Raw genomic sequence first — 18,634 nt, 5'->3', positions numbered from 1 at the left:
TTCTTTGCATTATAAATTTCTAAATTTCACAACGCCAATGCTAAAGGAAAAAAAGACTCCATTACTCCACTGTTTGTACAGCTGTGGTATCAAGTAACTTTACCAGACTCAGGACAATAATTGGAATAATATGGGATTATGAGCTATGGTGGGAAAGTCAGGTGAAGTGAAGAGGGAAAGATGCTCCCAGAACAAATATTAGCACCCTTCCTGAAACGTCATGGCAATCTGGGGACTCCTCTTCTTATGGGCTGGCAGGGTGAGAGAAGGGTAGTCGTAGGAAGATCTTGAGGACTGAGGACAACAGTTGTAAATGAACATCACACAGACTCTCTGGTCCGGTTTTAATGTGAAGTGGTGGCACAGAGGTGTACTTGTTAATATGGAATGGGGCAGGAATGATATCTTGGCAGCAGTATCTACTTTTGACAGCAAAGGGGGTACTAGCTCATGCTCTGGAGTGAGATAGGCATTGGTTTGCCTCTCAGGGCCTCCATTTATTAACTCTGGAGAAGTTATTTAATCACAAGAGAGGTTAGAAGCCCCCTCTCTTTCCCCAGCTGCAAAATAACAAAGAGTATATTCTCTAACTGATGGATTTAAGTGGGTGGGTAAATGTGTTCTACACAAATCTCTCAATACTCCATAAGTGCTCAGCAGACGACAGCGAATGCGTGCATGCTGGAGTCATTGATGTGCATTATTAACTTACTCATTTTTTATTTGGGATTGGGAACTTAAGCAGTATTTGCTGGGAGAGAAGCCTATTAACTGAGCTCGAAGTTAGAATGGTTTATGCAGCCAGGAAAAAAGGAGGCTTCTGTGTTTGATCCTTTTGTGTCCCCGAAAAAACATAAAAAGTCCGGGTGAAGGGGAGAATATTTCTACTACGGTTTCCACTGTTGTACCTATTCTGAAGCTTCTAGATTCTAATGGAGTCTTACTAACATAAGAGAAAATAATTAACTCCCAAATAAAAAATGATAGATCAATCTTCCTCAAGGACCATTCAGTGGATTAGCATATTGCCTCTGGTTCTTGTGTTTTTGGATGCAAAATTGTGGATCTGTTCTCTGGACTCACATTTAAAATCTGCCACATCTGTTGGGCACTCTAGCCAAAGCACACAGTCAAAAGCACACGCTGTCCTAGAAATTCAGCAGGAGAATTCAGCTTACGTTAAAGTCGAGCACCGTTGTTCCAGATGGAAGATTAAGCACAAATGATGCTACTCCATTATTGGAACGCGTTACTTCTTTCCTTGGCTCCAAGTCAGACATCTCTTGTTTTGCATCAATCGTGTGTGCACTCAGGGTCACCGGGACCCCTCCTACCAGCTGGTCCAGCGAATCCTTAACCTGCACCTGTTGGTCAGAATAGTCCAGATCCATTTCAGCTTTTTTTTAAAAAGCGGAACAATTCTGAAATAATTTTTATTCTTCCTCACGAAAGTGTAAATCATTCATGTTTACTTTAGTAAGGAGAAGCATGTTCTTAGCTTGGAGGAAGGTTTGGTTCTATTTAGTTATGACATTCTCTAATGGATTCCCTGTACATCAAGCAGACCCAGGACATAAATATCATTCTACTAAGTATATTAAGTAGATGTGATAAGGTCTTCTGCTACCTAACTTCTGTGACTCTTCAGTGTGTTTAGAACTGGATAAAGGAGAAAACGAGGCAATCACATCTGGGAATAATTTTCTTAGACATGACAAACAATAAATTCATCTTTTTTTTTCCCCTCCTAACCTCTCTCTACCTCTCATTGCCATGCATGTGGCTGCACATAACTTCAACAAAGATATGCTTTATGTTATTTTATTTTTTATGTGTGATAGAAAATATATAAAATATTTTAAAATAATATAGATATATTCAATATAATACTATTATATTTATGGCATTTTATTATATATTATTATATATTATCTGTAATATATCATCAATCACCGTATGTACACTATAATAACATATATTGTAACATATTTATACTTATGAAAGAAGCTACAAGCATGTCCAAAGCTTGCCTTAGCTTGGGAAATCTTTTCTTCTTAAAAGCCAGTGGCCATTTAAGTCACTCTCTTAAGACAGTGAGTATTAAGCACATTTTAGTTATACCAAAGTTGATATCAAAAGCAAAACATTTTAAAAATTAATTTATTTTATTAAATAGACCAGATAATTTGCCATCATAAAGACAGAGCCTGAGGCTAAAAGTACAAATAAAGTAATATTTACATCTTTATCCTTAGACCTCATGTGGAGAATGCCCTTATCATAAAATGTACTTTTCACCTCCACTCATTAGTCTCCTAAAATTCATCATAAAAAGGCAGACACCAATTTAGAGTTAATAAAACACATTTTATTCTAAAGCTATATAATAGTTGTTAGAAAGCAACACACTTTTAAAGAATAAAAAAATAAAACACTCCGTTCTAGCTTTCTAAGTTAAAGCAGGGAACAAAAATTTCCATCTTAAAAATATAACATGTATTACATATAACAAAATATATGACACTAAATAAAATATAATTAGAAAGTCAAATGAACGTATTAACACTATACTGTGAGCATTTTAAAAAAGGAAAAGGGGAGGGAGGAGAGAAAATATTGAAAGGGGAGGAGGAAGAAGAAGAAGAAAAAAAAGACAGAGAACAGAGAGAACAGACAGGCAAGGACCCAGGGAGCCAAAATGAAAAGAGTGGAGAATGGTACGGATAGAGGACATAAGACAGAGTTACTGCCAATGACCACAGGGGCAGACTGAAAAGCACAGGAATGCAAACAAAGATGACACAGGAAGTAAAAAAATGGTGAGAGAACGGGGTTTTATTTTCAAGGAATGATATTCCTGTTTTAAGACTTCTGAAGAACATGTCACCAAATAATTTTAAATGTTAATGTTTTTTAAAGCTACAGACTTACAGTGTTTTATTTACAGATAATTTAATGCAGTGCTTTTTAAGGGAATGCCTAAAGGTTGCTCTAAGCATTGAAATCACTCCTGAGGCTGAAGCTGGCCTGTAGTTTCCTACCCCACCCCCAACATCTATAGGAGGGACAGGTTTTACAGGTGAATTTTCTCTATTCCCTTTTCCAGCATCCCTCCCCTGTTTGACACCCTCAGGGTTTTTGTAAACGGAAAAAGATAAACCATATTTAGCAATATTCTTTCATTTACCTTGATAGAATATGGAATCCCAGGCTTCAAGAAAAGAGGAGTCGCAACCAAATTCAGTTTGTAGGGAGAGAGGACATATCTGATGCCAGGAATTTCAGCCTCTTCAGAAAATCCACCTAAAGAAATGGCATGCATCACATGGAGGATTATACCACTCGGTATGGGGATCTAGTTTACCTGTGCATGTCTCCATAGACTTATTCATTCACTGGCTCCATTCCTGCATTCATTCATCAGGAGTAAGTAGGACCTGGGTCTTGGTTCAAAGGAACAGTGCAGAGAAAATTTTAGACCTTGGGAATTTCCAAAGCCTTACATCCGAGGCTTGTGTGTAGAGTCACCCCTTATGGAAGGAGACTCTAGGGTGGACTGAGGAAGAGTGTGAGGAAGGGACCTGACTTCCGTTGAATATGTACAAGGGGTTATGGAGAGAAGGAAAGGACTAGACACTAAGCTTTACAGGGTTGCACCTGTAGAGCACATGATACAGAGAGAACTGGAGAAGACAGAAGAGTGCTTGAGGTAACGGGAGCCCTGAGAGTCCAATAGTGGGAGCCCAGTAATGCACAAAGCTCCAGTATCCCTAAACTCCTTTCCAGTATTCATCCCTAACACATCTCTCTATATATATATCCTATACTTCAGCCAACTGGATAATCAACTGGATAGTCTCAAAGATCAAGTCTTGCCTTCTACCTTTGGTACATCCCCTCTATGGAGGGTGTCCCATTTCACCCCCATCTACCATCCTTGCCTCAAAACCCTACTCATCCTCCAAGACTGTCTTCAGGACACTGTATGTGGTCGCTCAACAGTCACCTGGGAGCTCACCTTCCTCTGGAGATCAGTAGCATTAAGTACTTTGCTTATTAGAGCACAAAGAGAATTCCTGCTTGTAACAAAATCCTTTGTTTATCTGTCTTACAGCTGATGCTAGTTTGTAAGCCACTTGAGTGCTGGGATTATACGTCATCCATATTTGTAAGCCTGTATGTTTAGCAATACTCTTTGAATATCTCACAAATATTGATTAAAAGGAATTTATTTGGGAAAATGGCGGCCTCCCAGTCTCCGGCCCAGAGGAGCCGAGAGCCTGGGGCCCCACTCCTCAGTGCGCCCCCAGAGGACAGCACCCAATCACTCCCGTATCCCCAGCCTCTAGCCGCGCTCCGAGCTCACCCAGCCCGCGACCAGTTCAAGTCCCTCCTCCTATGTCTCCATCCTCCAAATCTGTGAGCACACCGAGTGAAGCCGGAAGCCAAGACTCTGGAGATGGCGCAGTGGGATCTAGACGAGGACCTATTAAACTTGGAATGGCTAAAATTACACAAGTTGACTTTCCTCCTCGAGAAATTGTCACGTATACAAAGGAAACTCAGACTCCAGTTATGGCTCAACCCAAAGAAGATGAAGAGGAAGAAGATGACGTAGTGACTCCTAAACCACCTATTGAACCTGAAGAAGAGAAAACTGTAAAGAAAGATGAAGAAAATGATAGTAAAGCTCCCCCTCATGAGCTGACTGAAGAAGAAAAGCAACAAATCTTACATTCGGAGGAATTTTTAAGTTTCTTTGACCATTCTACAAGAATTGTAGAGAGAGCGCTTTCTGAGCAGATTAATATCTTCTTTGACTACAGCGGAAGGGATTTGGAAGACAAAGAAGGAGAGATTCAAGCAGGTGCTAAACTGTCATTAAATCGACAATTTTTTGATGAACGTTGGTCAAAGCATCGTGTTGTTAGCTGTTTGGATTGGTCATCTCAGTATCCAGAGCTACTCGTGGCTTCCTATAATAACAATGAAGATGCTCCTCATGAACCTGATGGTGTGGCCCTGGTATGGAATATGAAATACAAAAAAACTACCCCAGAATATGTGTTTCACTGCCAGTCAGCTGTGATGTCTGCTACATTTGCAAAATTTCATCCAAATCTGGTTGTTGGTGGTACATATTCAGGCCAAATTGTCCTGTGGGATAACCGTAGCAATAAAAGAACTCCGGTGCAGAGAACTCCGCTGTCAGCTGCTGCACACACACATCCTGTATATTGTGTAAATGTTGTTGGAACACAAAATGCTCACAATCTGATTAGCATATCTACTGATGGAAAAATTTGTTCATGGAGTCTGGACATGCTTTCCCATCCACAGGATAGCATGGAATTGGTTCATAAACAGTCAAAGGCAGTAGCTGTGACATCTATGTCCTTCCCTGTTGGAGATGTCAACAACTTTGTTGTTGGAAGTGAAGAAGGTTCTGTGTACACAGCATGCCGCCATGGCAGCAAAGCTGGAATCAGTGAGATGTTTGAGGGACATCAAGGACCAATCACTGGTATCCACTGTCATGCAGCTGTTGGAGCAGTGGACTTCTCACATCTTTTTGTCACTTCGTCATTTGACTGGACAGTAAAACTTTGGACAACTAAGAATAACAAGCCTTTGTACTCATTTGAAGATAATTCAGATTACGTTTATGATGTTATGTGGTCACCCACCCACCCAGCCCTGTTTGCTTGTGTGGATGGCATGGGGAGGCTGGATTTGTGGAATCTCAATAATGATACAGAGGTGCCAACTGCCAGCATTTCTGTGGAGGGTAATCCTGCTCTTAATCGTGTAAGATGGACCCATTCTGGAAGAGAGATTGCTGTGGGTGATTCTGAAGGACAGATTGTCATATATGATGTGGGAGAGCAGATTGCTGTCCCCCGCAATGATGAATGGGCACGGTTCGGCCGAACACTCGCAGAAATTAATGCAAACCGAGCTGATGCAGAGGAGGAAGCCGCTACCCGAATACCTGCTTAGCTCCTGAAAGGGGGATATTGTAGCCTTAGCGGGTTTGGGGACGTCTCTAAGTAGAACCTAAGACTATTTGCATGTTTCTGTCTAAATGTTCATTAAAAGGAAATTTCGTGGATTTAACCATGGATTTAATGAAGCAAGTAAATCTTATAGTGCCCCTTTTTATATCACATGCATCTTGTTTTGGATTTGTGTCATTTTTAATACAGCCGATTAACTTTACAGATTGTAGCCTTTTCTGAATTCTTACACACAAGTGTATATTTGGTATTAGTTATTCTTCTGAATTCTTTTCAACGTGTAACACTATATTCAAGTTATTTCTAAAGTACAGATTAAATCAGTTCTGCATATTTTTAAATAATCACAGTTCCCTGTAATATTGATACTGTCCTCACTACCATAATATTTAAGAACAATGTTTATTCTTAACCATAGCATGCATACATCTACCCAAGCCCCATTCTAATATCCCTTTTCTTCTTTATAATTCATGTGATCACTATTAAATAAAAACAAATATGCATTAACTTTTCAGATTCTCATTTTGATTTAGCCTTGCAATTTAAATTTTCCCTTTTATAAAGTGTCTTTTTTTACGTATCTTTCTTTAAGCTCTCATTGTAAGTGGCCACCTCAAATCTCGTGAAGTTTTTGTCTTAAATATGCCATACATTATAATGTAGATCTCTTGATGAAATTATGAACTGATGTTTAACCTGTCAGTGAAAAAATTTATTCTGGGTTAACTTTTGCTTTACTCCCTTATTTGCTTTCCATCTGAGATGTAGTTCTTCTAAAGAATAAACAGAAAGCTGCCTATTATTTCCATTGATTGAGATTATTATGTATGTGAGCTCTCTGAAACTAAAACCTCCTGTGAGAGAAATTGATTTCATGGTTGCAGTCGTAGCTATGAAGGAAGTGTTCAAATGAACTTTGTCATTGAATCAACTCCACATCTTGAGATCTGTTACCACACAATCTTGTATAAGCAAGTCTGAAAGGTGAGTGAAAAATATCTAAGAATTAATGTTGAAATCAACCTGTTTCAGAATTAGAGGAAAGCATTATGATCAGATCTTTATTTTACCCACTTTAAATTGTCTATTTCCTTGATCCTAACTACTTATTCTTCTAAAGTTTAACTGTTTATTCAACAGAACATGAACTAGGAGGGAAGAATAGATACCAGAATTTGAACATTTTTGTTGTTGTTTTATAATTCTAACAAAGATCTGTTGAAGATAAATTTCCAAATAATAAAATTTCTAAACTATGAAAAAAAAAAAGGAATTTATTTGAAATAAATTGAGAAAAAGTAAAAGTAAAAAAGATATGTTAAAATAATGTAAAAAATAATGTCCTAGGCAAGGAGCATCATTCTCTAATATCTATTGATCATCTTATATATACAAGGTACTCAATAACTGAATAATTATCTCAATACTTCATTCTATGACCCTTGAAGAAAAATTTAAAGAAGAGGAAGGAACAATAAGAATCATCTTGTCTGGGGCGCTAGGGTGGCTCAGTGGGTTAAGGCCTCTGCCTTCGGCTCAGGTCATGGTCCCAGTGTTCTGGGATCGAGCCCCGCATCCGGTTCTCTGCTCAACAGGGAGCCTGCTTCCTCCTTTCTTTCTCTCTGCCTGCCTCTCTGCCTATTTGTGATCTCTGTCAAATAAATAAATAAGCTCTTAAAAAAAAAGAAAAAAGAAAAAAGAATTGTCTTGTCTAACTCTCATTTTATTAAAAAAAAAGACTAGTGTGGTTAAATTGTTCAAGTTAGTTTAAGGGTTCACTATAAACCTGAAAATATAAAGAATATTACTAATCAAGACACCAGAAGTAAGACAAATTGACCTAATTTGGAGTAATAATTAATAGCTATTAAAAACCACTGGAGTTGAGAGAATTAGATAAAATTTGAAGGATGCTAAGAAAGTAGTAGGTAGGAAGAAGAGAAGGAGAAGAAGGAGGAGAAGAAGAGAAGGAGGAAGAAGGAGGAGTAGAGGGGGGAGGAAGATGAGGAGGAGGAGGAGGAAGAAGGGGAGAAGGAAGGAGAAGGGGAGGAAGAAGGAGGAGGCAGAGGAGGGTGGATAGGAAGAAGAAGAGAGAAAAAAGGAGGTAGAGGGGAAGGGGGAGGAGAGGGGCTAACACTTATATAGTTCTCACTATGTGACATGTACTGTTTTAAGTATTTTGCATATATTGACTCTCCAATCCTCACCACAGCCCTATGAGGTATATGTAATTACTGCACCCATTTTAGGAACATTACCTCCAATTTTAGATAGAATTCCTGAATATTGCATCTAAAAGGGGCTTTAAAGAGGTATTTAGTTAAACTCCATCATTGTACAGATGAGGAAACTAAATGATAATGCAGTATCTTTCATTTGCATAGTACTTAATCAAACATTTTTACATATATAATCTCATGTAGATTGTTATTCTTACCAGGTAAGAACACCGGGGTTCTAGCTGTTCAAGCCAGATACCAGGATATCAATATCGATTGGGCAGATGCTACCCCATTTTGCAATAGGGGTGATAGAGACCTAATAACTCGAGTGTGGGAGAGCTCTACTCTAATCTCAGTTTTTAATGATATGAAAAGTAAAATTTAACTAAGAAAGAAAATAAAATACAAAAGAATTACAGAAATTTTTTACACTTTTAATATGCTGTCTAAATAGTATTCGAGAGAAATTAAAAAACAAAAAACCTTACCTGCAGACTCTATGACTGTTACACCAATGTAAAGGTACTTGTTGTTTAATTCTTCCAGGCTGCCATAGGACAGTTCTTTGATCGCCGTTTCAGAGTTAAATGTGATTTGAGCAACTCCGTTTATCAACTTTTTAAAAGTGGAAAATGAAAGAGGTATTTCAGGAAAGTTAACAGAGAAAAATTAACAAAATCTGGCTTTACTAGCTTTCTAAATAGAAAGCAACTATGAGAGGAATGATCTGTTGTCACCAGGAGAGTGAATGATTAAGTCTACTAATAAGCCCAGAATGTTATTTTCTAACTTATGGGTCTAGATGTATAGGAAGAGTCGTAAACATCACATGGTTCAACAAGTCTTTTTTGCACTAGCTGACAAACGTGCCTTTCCCCGATCTCTGAGTCATCTTCCAACTTCGGGGCCTGCTCTCCAGTTTACTTTTGCTCCTGAGAGTTTTTTGGGTTTTATGATATTTAATTTGTACCTCACTGGTTACATACTGAACCACTAATTTAAAAACACACAATGAAGAGAGGCAGAGGGAGTTAAGTCATATTACAATATTTAATTATTAACCACAACAGTAAAATAGGTTTTGCCTTATTTTTCTTCTAAAACTGAGTCGTTTGAGGCCAGGGATTTTTGTCTTATTTACCTTCATATCTCAGTGTCCAGCATAGAATCTTACAGTAAAAAGAGGTGTCTGCTTTCTATCTTGGTTAAATAAAACTCTTTGGAAAAGCTTAGGCTGAATAACTGACAATACAAACCACACAAATGTGTAAGAGGGAGGAGAATGGCAGGAGTCCTTATCATCTGAGGCATAACATCAAGAACACTGAACAAGGAAAAGGGCATCAGGGCTCTAATCTGAGCTCCAGCAACCACTAACCCTTAACTGTAGACAAATAATTTCCCAGTGAATTCATTCACTCACAAATACTTATAGAGCGCCTACTCTTTGCCTGGACTCAGGTTGGCTCTGGGCATATAACGGGAAAAATTAAGATCCACAGAGAGGTGGGTGTAGAGAATGATAATTGCAATAAAAAAGGGTTTCTCAATGTCAGCAATATTGACATTTGGACAGGGGAATTTTTTGTTGCTGGGAGTTGCTCAGTGCATTGCAGAAGTTTGACAGCATCCTGGCCTCTTTTACTAAATGCTCGTGGCACCCTCCTTCCCTGTTGTAACAACCACATATGTTCCTGAACATTGCATAATGTCCCCTTGGGGGTAAACAATGTCTCTGGTTGGGAACCACTGTAATAAAATATTAAACATACTCCACTAAGGGAGGCAGGCTCAAGGCCTAAGGGAGTACCTGGCAGGGGCAGCCAACCTAGTTTACAGGAGTCAGGGAGACTTCCCAGAGATAGGGAGCTAACACTGAGACTTTGAGAAGGAATTAGCCAGGGAACAAAGAGGCAGGAGGGACAAAGGGAAAGAGCTTCCCAAGTAGAAGCAGAAGCACTGCAAGCACCTGGAGGCAAGAGAGACTAGTATTAAGTTCCAGGAACTGGAGTGACCAGCACCAGGGAGAGGAAACAGGGCACGAGATAGGCTGGCAAGGGAGGCTGATGTCATGGACAGTGGACTTTATCCTGAGGACCAGGAGAAGCCAAGGGAGCACCTTAGTTTTGATTTCCACACCTATGTAAAATGAGGGGTTGGACTAGATGATTTGGAAGTGACTTTTCTCCAGCCTTCCTGATGTGTCTTTAGGTACAAGTGAACCCATCTTAACATCTTACCATTTTGTTTTGCAATGCTTTTTGCATCATTTCTTTTTGATCATCTATTAAGTTGTCTCTTATTCCAAAAGTGATAAAAACGTCAGCTTCGGTGACAACTTTATTATAAAAATATCTGCCAAACAATAATACCGTAAAATTATTTTGCTAACATGGTTACAACAATAAAATTCAGATCTAATGTAACAATTTAAAATTACATAAAGCATTTGATATACTTTCAAGTGTCTTCCATCCACTATTGCATTTCACCCTCTTAAAGCTATAAAAATAAAACCAAAGTGCAGATTTTTATTACTCTGTGCTAAATTTAAAAAAAAACAGATCTTGGGGAGCTCAAAAGACCTCTCAGGTCCAGAACCAGGATACACTGCTTTCTTAATGATTTGGTATCAGTGGGGCTCAGTTCCCTATTTTCTTTTACATCTTTAAAAGCAGCATGCCCAATCTCATTGTAATATAAGTTCTTTTTTAAACATTATAACTGCATATTTCCTTTTTAGTTTGGAATTGAAGTGAGGTTAAAGGAAATTTCCTGCATAACAAAGAACACTGTAGCAAGAGTTAATCTTCCCTGTCCATAGTCTGAACAAATAAAATAAGTGTCTCCATTAAAAGAAGTCAGTTTCTAGAATTCTCTGTTAAATGAGACTTTGTTGTTGGTTTAGACTAAGTAACACTCCATCTTAGGAATATATGCTAGTAAGAAAGGCAGTATAGGGTAGTCCTGAGGGCTTTAATTCTGAAACCAGACATGCCACATAACTTACTAGCTGTGTGATCTTGGGCAAATAAGTTAATATGTATGTACCCCTGTTTTTGTTTTTGTCATATGGAGACAGAAATAGTATCTGCCTCACAGAGATTTCATAAAGATTAAGTGAGCTCATATATACAGAGTACTTAGAAAAATGCCCAACACATACCATTACATAAATTGGTTATTGTTACTAATAACTACATTATATGGTCATTTTTATTTTTATTTTTTAAAAGATTTTATTTACTTGAGAGAGAGAGAGAGAGAGAGAGCATGAGAGGCGGGAAGGTCAGAGGGAGCAGCAGACTCCCAACTGAGCAGGGAGCTCAATACAGAACTCCATTCTGGGACTCCAAGATCATGAGATCATGACCTAAGCCAAAGGCAGTTGGCTTAACTAACTGATCCACCCAGGTGCCCTATATTGTCATTTTTAAATGACCTGTGTTTTCGCAGGAGATTGCTTGCAAAACTAACTCCAGTTCTCCACTGCCCCTTAAATTCACCACTTTTGTAGCTCCTTGCAGATGAAAGGTATGAAGGGAATCTGTTTCCTTTGGGCTGGTCTTATAACTTGATTTGGACAAATGAATGTGGTAGAAGTGACAGTGAGCCAGTCCTAAGCTTAGACCTCAAGAGGACTTTCATACTTCCATATTATTCTTTTTTTTTTTTAAAGATTTTATTTATTTATTTGACAGAGAGAGATTACCAGTAGGCAGAGAGGCAAGCAGAGAGAGTGAGAGGGAAGCAGGCTCCCTGCCGAGCAGAGAGCCCGATGCGGGACTCGATCCCAGGACCCCGAGATCATGACCCGAGCCGAAGGCAGCGGCCCAAACCACTGAGCCACCCAGGCGCATGGGCATTGCTGCTACTACAGGCTGATCTGCTGGATTATGAGAGATACACAGAGTCCAGCTGTCTTCATCGCTTTAGTCAACTGTCAGACATGTAAGACCTCCCTAGACCAGCCAGGCCCCAGGTGACCTTCCAACTGATTGCAGGCACACAGGTGAGCCCACCTGACATTCAGCCTGGCCCAGATCAGTGGAACTGCCCAGCTGCCTTGTAAATGGTTGTTGTTTTAAAGCGTTGGGTCTTGAAGTAGTCATGTAGCTTTTTTTTTTTTTAAAGATTTTATTTATTTATTTGACAGAGAGAAGATCACAAGTAGGCAGAGAGGCAGGCAGAGAGAGAGAGAGGAGGAAGCAGGCTCCCTGCGGAGCAGAGAGCCCCATATGGGGCTCGATCCCAGGATCCCGAGATCATGACCTCAGCCGAAGGCAGTGGCTTAATCCACTGAGCCACCCAGGCGCCCGTCATGTAGCTTTTTTAAGCCATTAAAAAATGACAAAAAGTAAAGGCTTCATATCTCAGTCCCAGGATCCTAAGTCATGCTGGTTCCTAAACATACACATTGGACTTAAAACTTTAAGACTTTTTTTTGCTGTTGAGTAACCAAAAAAAGCTAAAATCAGAATCAGAGAAAATTGAAATGAGTAAATAAACTATAGGCCTGTTATCTCCTCAGTCAGTCAATCCCAACGTCATAGTAAATCACAGATCACAGCAATATATGTGTGTATTAAGTCCACCATTGTACACTTTAAACCTGTACAATGTTACATGCCAATGATATCTCAGTAAAGTGTGGGGTTGGGGGGGAATCACACTTCTCACTTAAGCAACTATCACCAACCAGGCTTGGCACTCAATTTAGCTGGATAAGCTGGAAAAAAACAAAACAAAACATTCTTACCTTGCTTTTATAGTAATTTCAAAATCATTAAAGTCCTTATAGCTAATGAAATTCTTTTCTGGTTCTATTGAGACTGAAAAATGTGGCATCACTGAAAATAAAAACAAAGAGGTAATTTTAGCATTTAAGTTAGAGTAGCCTTCTTTCTAGTATAGTTGGACAAGCTGTAACATCAACACAACATCGACCTTGTCATTATCAAGACCATCATCAGCATTGTCGGTAGTATCCGTGGGGGACCTCTCGCTCTACCAATCAGACGTCTCTCCAGCTTTATGTACCAGAAGCACTTTGCTTCTACTTTGATTACAGCATTTAGTGTAGTCAATTGATTATTTCCTTCACTTGAGTATGGGTTCCTTGAAAACAGAAAAGACTATACTCTGTGTATCTTTGAATGTCTCCCCCTCCCACCCTTTTCATGAGTCTTAAATATAGTATACACTCAATGAGGGTTTATTAAATTGAAAATGGAAAATGAAAACTCTTGCTTATTTAACAGTTCCCTTTTATGTCATAACCCATAAACCTATGGTTTATGGACATAACCCATCTGGTTACCCAACTGGAAACCCATCCGGTTTCCAAATTCCAACATAAAACTCTGACTTTAGTACAGAAGAGAAAGCTTGGGGAGCCTGGGGGCTCATATGCTTAAGTGTCTGCCTTCAGCTCAGGTTGTGATTCCAGGGTCCTGGGATCGAGCCCCATGTTGGGCTCCCAGTTCAACAGGAAGTCTGCTTCTCCCTCTGCCTCTGTCTCTCTCCCCTGCTCATGCTCTCTCTCTCTCTCAAGTGAATAAATAAAATCTTTTTAAAAAAGAGAGAGAGAAAGCTTACAATTAGCTAAAAGAAAGAACACCCATATAAAATTTAAAATTAGGGTAAAAAATAAGGAGTTTTCTCTCTCTTTCTCTCTCTCTCTCTCGCATTGATTGCCCGAGAGAAAACAACTTCACCTGTCAAAGTGGCACTGCCTTCTCTTTAGACTAACCAAGACCATGTACCAGGGTTTATGGATTCTAATTCTATTATCCAGCACAACCATTAATAGAAAATTGGGTAACTGAGTGGCCCTGATATTGTGGACAAAGATCGACACATAAGCTTAACATAAGTTGGCTTCAGATATGGTTCATATTTCCTAGATAGAGAAGTCTAAAAGAAGAATGCACTTTGTTGCTCTAGGCTGCATTCCTGTGTTACCAAAGTTGAAGGCAGGTGGATGTATGAGGTGGAGGAAAACATTTCATCCTTTCATCTAGTACCTACTTAACTACAGAGCAGGCACACTCTTATTAACAGGTATATCACAGTGAACAGAAAGACACAAACCCTGTCCTTACGCAGCTCACAGTCAAGCAGTGAATATAGTGATAAACAAATAATTACACAGATAAACACCTACACCACAGTTATGAAAACCAATATATAAGAATAGGGAATTAATTCTTCCCAAGGAAGAGAAGTTAGGAAAAGATTTGCTGAAAAAACGGCTTTTCGGCTGAGACTTGAAAGATAAGTAGGAGTTGGCTAGGTAATCAGGGAGGGGAGAAGTATTCTAGGCAGATGGAACATCATATCCAAAGTCACCACTGCTGGAGAGAAGTAAGGGGATGAAGAGTACAAAATGAGGCTCAAGAGGAGGAAGGCTGGGGCCAGCTCAAAATAAGGATTTTTATTTTCATTAGCAAAGGAATGAGGAGGTACTGGGGACTTTTCAAAAGTGAAATAACATGATGAGATTTGCATTTAAAGATTTTGGCCAATACCAAATGAGAATAGCTTGGAAGAAGAGATAGCAGTTAGGAGGCTTTTGCAGTAGTCCAGGAGGGGGCCTGGTGATGAATTGATGAGGGTGGCCTCAGACAGTAGGAGGTGGATGAATTCTAGATATACACAGGAAGCAGTAAAATTACTCGGAGGAAGGAAGGTCAGTTAGGATTATAGGTTATTGCGAGCCCATTATCTTTTAAAATTGTTTCAGTGTAATAAATTTTTTTGGTCACTGTTTTGTTTTGTTTTTGGTTTTTTTTTGGCTAATTGTTAAAATTTGTGTATTTATTCTCTATATTATTATAAGTCTTCTGGAGGAATAAAAAAAGACTTCAAACAAAAGAAAGTTAAATTCGATATCAGAACACAAAAATGCTTTAAAACAACTACAAGAAATGGAAAGACAGGGGAGTCTGGGTGGCTCAGGTGGATGGGTGTCTGCCTTTAGCTCAGGTCATGATCCTGGTGTCCTGAGATTGAGCCCCGTTCCCTTTGTTGTGCTTTCTCTCTCTCTTTCTCTGTCAAATGAATCTTAAAATCTTAAATAAAATCTTAAAAAAAAAGAAATGGAAAGATAAGCTTTTTATATGTTAATTATTAGTCCATCAGTACAATTGATTTCAAAATAAGGATGTCTTAGATTTCCAGATAAATATATTAGGGATTTGTGAGCCAGAAGGAAAATAGTACTGAACTCGGGGGATGGAAATCCAGTTGTTCCTTTTCCGTTACTGCATGGTTGTAATGATTTGAGTAAATCTTAGTCCTACTGGGTTCTGCTTACCTCATCTCTGCCTACTTAAGTTTCTCCTAAAATCACAGTTTTTGACCTTAACTTGTCAAGCTTCCTGGGTCACTAGGTTTCTTCTGGCTCAGTGACGAGGAGCACAAGTCCAGAGAGCTTGAGGGACTTGTTCAAGCTCCACAAGTTCTTGTTTTCATCCCAGCCAGGCTGCCTCATCTTTATCTGGGAGTGATTCTGCATTAAGTCCACTAATGAAAAACATAACTACAAAAACACTAACTTTTTACCAATAAACTTTTGTCACAAATTACCATATTCTTTGATTTCAAAATATGCCATTCCAGTTGTTGAAAAGTCCTCTTTATACTTAGCTCGGATTTTCCACACACCATATCTGTGGAGACAAAATATTTAAAATTATAGAAGTCATCAAATATTTTTAATGTATCCAGAGGAAATCTAATTGATTCTTGTTTTAAAGAGGAGAAAGTAGAGACATATTTAGCCTAAGTAATATATTTTATTTGTGCAGAACTTTAATAAACAGAAATAATTGAATGTTTCAGGATAATAAAAATGTTTAAGTAATGAGTTTTTCATGTTCTATCATTTTTTTCAAGTATTTTTGTCTTAATATAGTCAATAGCTTTGATTTGAAGAGCAAATCTTTGAAGATTAATCCTGGAACATAGTTATACTAACATAATACCAAAATCACACTATAGTAGGATATCCATACTAATGTTTCTAGAAACATATAATAGGTCAAGCTTTTCCAGAGGATAAAACTCACACCTCACATAAAAGAAGTTATGGTTAGAGACAAAGTATGGTTTATTTAAAGAGTAAAATGACCTGAATTTAATTAACAATCTTCATTTAAAAATATTTACTGAGCACTGGGGTAAGAACTGGAGGTAAAAGTGAACAAAATAGAAGAATTTCTGTCTTTATAAAGCTAATAGTCCTTGAGATTTCCAATTCCCACTTCTCCATTTACTGAAAGATTAGATTTGGGCAAGTTGCTTAACTTCATTTGTGCAATGAAAAAGATCATATTTATTTTGCACATTGGTTATGCAATCAATACACATAATACTATGACTATCATCATTAATTCAATGAATATTTGTCAAGTGCCTGTTATGTTAAAGTTCTGAAGAGAACAACAGTGAGCAAAACAGACAAAATAAGAAGGCAAATAAACAAACAAACCAATAAGTGTGACACTGAGATACGTGCCATGAAGTAAATAAATAAGAGAGTTAGAAAAGGAGAGGAACTATATTAAATTATGCATCCAGGGAGCAACATGGGGGGGTAGGGGGATAGGAGAAGAGTAAATGAAACAAGATGGGATTGGGAGGGAGACAAACCATAAATTCTTAATCTCACAAAACAAACTGGGGGTTGCTGGGGGGAGGTGGGATTGGGAGAGGGGGAACGGGCTATGGACATTGGGGAGGGGAGGCGAACCATAAGAGACTATGTACTCTGAAAAACAACCTGAGGGTTTTGAAGGGTCAGGGGTGGGAGGTTGGGGCAACCTGAGGGTTTTGAAGGGTCAGGGGTGGGAGGTTGGGGGAACAGGTGGTGGGTAATGGGGAGGGCACGTTTTGCATGGAGCACTGGGTGTTGTGCAAAAAGAATGAATACTGTTACACTGAAAAAATAAATAAAATGAAAAAAAAATTATGCATCCAGGGATAGCCTCTTTGAAAAGGGAGCATTTACTCTGTGTCCTAAAGAATGAGAAGTCAGCCTTGTGAAGAGCAAGCTGAAGCACATTCTAAGCAGAGGGAACAACATGTGCAAAGGTACTGGGGTAGGAAAGTAGTGCTCATGAGAGGCCACCATGCCTGACACATAATCTGTCAAGGAACAAATGGCACAAAATACAGCTGGATAATAGTTGGATAAATGATAATAGTTATAAAATAAGATCAACTCTATGATATAGAGCAGGTAGTATTTTCAAGGAAGTATGCAACTTAAAAATTAAATTCCCAATTTCACTCACATTTCTAGAAAATCTTCAGTGAATTAACTACAAACAACAAATTAACTGTGAGCTCCCTTCCAGAGAGCAGAAAAATAACCACAAGAAGATTTTGTTTTTAAGTTATATTTAACCATTTATGAGTACAGTTATTTGTCCTACTGTATTATAAGTTCCTTGAAGGCAGGGACTGTGGATTATTCATCTCTATTTTGTATATCTCACTCTCTATGTGTTTTACACATACCAGGAATGTGTTCACCAAATCTTTATTACATTGCATTCTGTTAGAACTTGTTCTTAAATCCTTTAAAATGAGCCACCCCCCCCCCAAAAGAAATGGCTCTGAGAATCCTCTCCTTCTGGAAATCTGCCTTCTGGTAATTTATGCAGGCAAAGACTATGGAGGACCAATATTTTTATAACTCTCAGAGCAAGGTATGGGACCACTCCAGCCCTTTCAACTGATAATCTACTAGATTCTTTGAAGGGTAGAGGGTTGATGGTTTTAATGAAGAAAAGCCTAGGGACTTTTTTCCCCTCTTCCAAATTTTTATTTCTATATATAAAGAGGATTGTTGGGAAGTATTGGGAGGTTTTCGTTTGCCAGAAACTGAGCCACACTTCTCATTAGACTTAAATTTTCTTTTTAATGTTTGAACTTACACTGTGTTCTTTTCATGTTTCTTTTTAAAAACTTTAGGTTCCTTCTACCTTTTTTTTTGTTTTATTTTATTTTAATGCCAGTGAGTTAACATACAGTATTATATTAGTTTCAGCATATGCTATAGTGATGCATCAAACATACAGTATTATATTAGTTTCAGCATATGCTATAGTGATGCAACAATTCTGTATATCACCCCATGCTTATCCCAAGTGCACTCCTTTGCATCCTTTCACGCTTACACCCTTGTTAACAACAGGCAGCTCCATTTGACTCTTTATCTCTCTCACAACCCAAAGTTCTACATGTGTTTTCTAGAGAAAACTTTATTAACAAATGTTTTAAAATACTTAGGATTAGTTGGAATCTTGAAGTCAGGAAAAGAGATGATTCCAGTATAATCATTTTCTTCTACAATGTCCACTTCTGATCCTTCAGGATCCTTTG

At 38.4% G+C, this 18,634-nt stretch overlaps 2 protein-coding genes across 2 annotated transcripts in view; one reads left to right on the top strand and one right to left on the bottom strand.

The window, feature by feature from the left end:
* C5 (complement C5) overlaps window positions 1-18,634 on the bottom strand; it is a 91,148-nt gene that overhangs the window by 58,985 nt on the left and 13,529 nt on the right. Inside the window, exons 5-11 of the mRNA XM_046022273.1 lie at window positions 18,538-18,629; window positions 15,833-15,915; window positions 13,002-13,092; window positions 10,483-10,597; window positions 8,731-8,857; window positions 3,188-3,303; window positions 1,179-1,364 (exon numbers count right to left, since the gene is read on the bottom strand). Coding sequence (XP_045878229.1) covers window positions 1,179-1,364; window positions 3,188-3,303; window positions 8,731-8,857; window positions 10,483-10,597; window positions 13,002-13,092; window positions 15,833-15,915; window positions 18,538-18,629 — 810 coding nt within the window. The remainder of the gene's footprint in view (window positions 1-1,178; window positions 1,365-3,187; window positions 3,304-8,730; window positions 8,858-10,482; window positions 10,598-13,001; window positions 13,093-15,832; window positions 15,916-18,537; window positions 18,630-18,634) is intronic.
* Window positions 3,669-7,049, top strand: LOC123952740 (cytoplasmic dynein 1 intermediate chain 2-like). Its single transcript, XM_046022153.1, has 2 exons — window positions 3,669-3,709; window positions 4,371-7,049. The coding sequence occupies exons 1-2, from the start codon at window positions 3,669-3,671 to the stop codon at window positions 5,998-6,000; spliced, it is 1,671 nt and encodes a 556-aa protein (XP_045878109.1). The 3' UTR covers window positions 6,001-7,049.

Source organism: Meles meles, chromosome 11, assembly GCF_922984935.1.
Source record: "Meles meles chromosome 11, mMelMel3.1 paternal haplotype, whole genome shotgun sequence".
NCBI classification, from domain to species: Eukaryota; Metazoa; Chordata; class Mammalia; order Carnivora; family Mustelidae; genus Meles; species Meles meles.
Note: the sequence above shows the minus strand (reverse complement) of the source record. Positions and strands in the feature narration are given on the sequence as shown.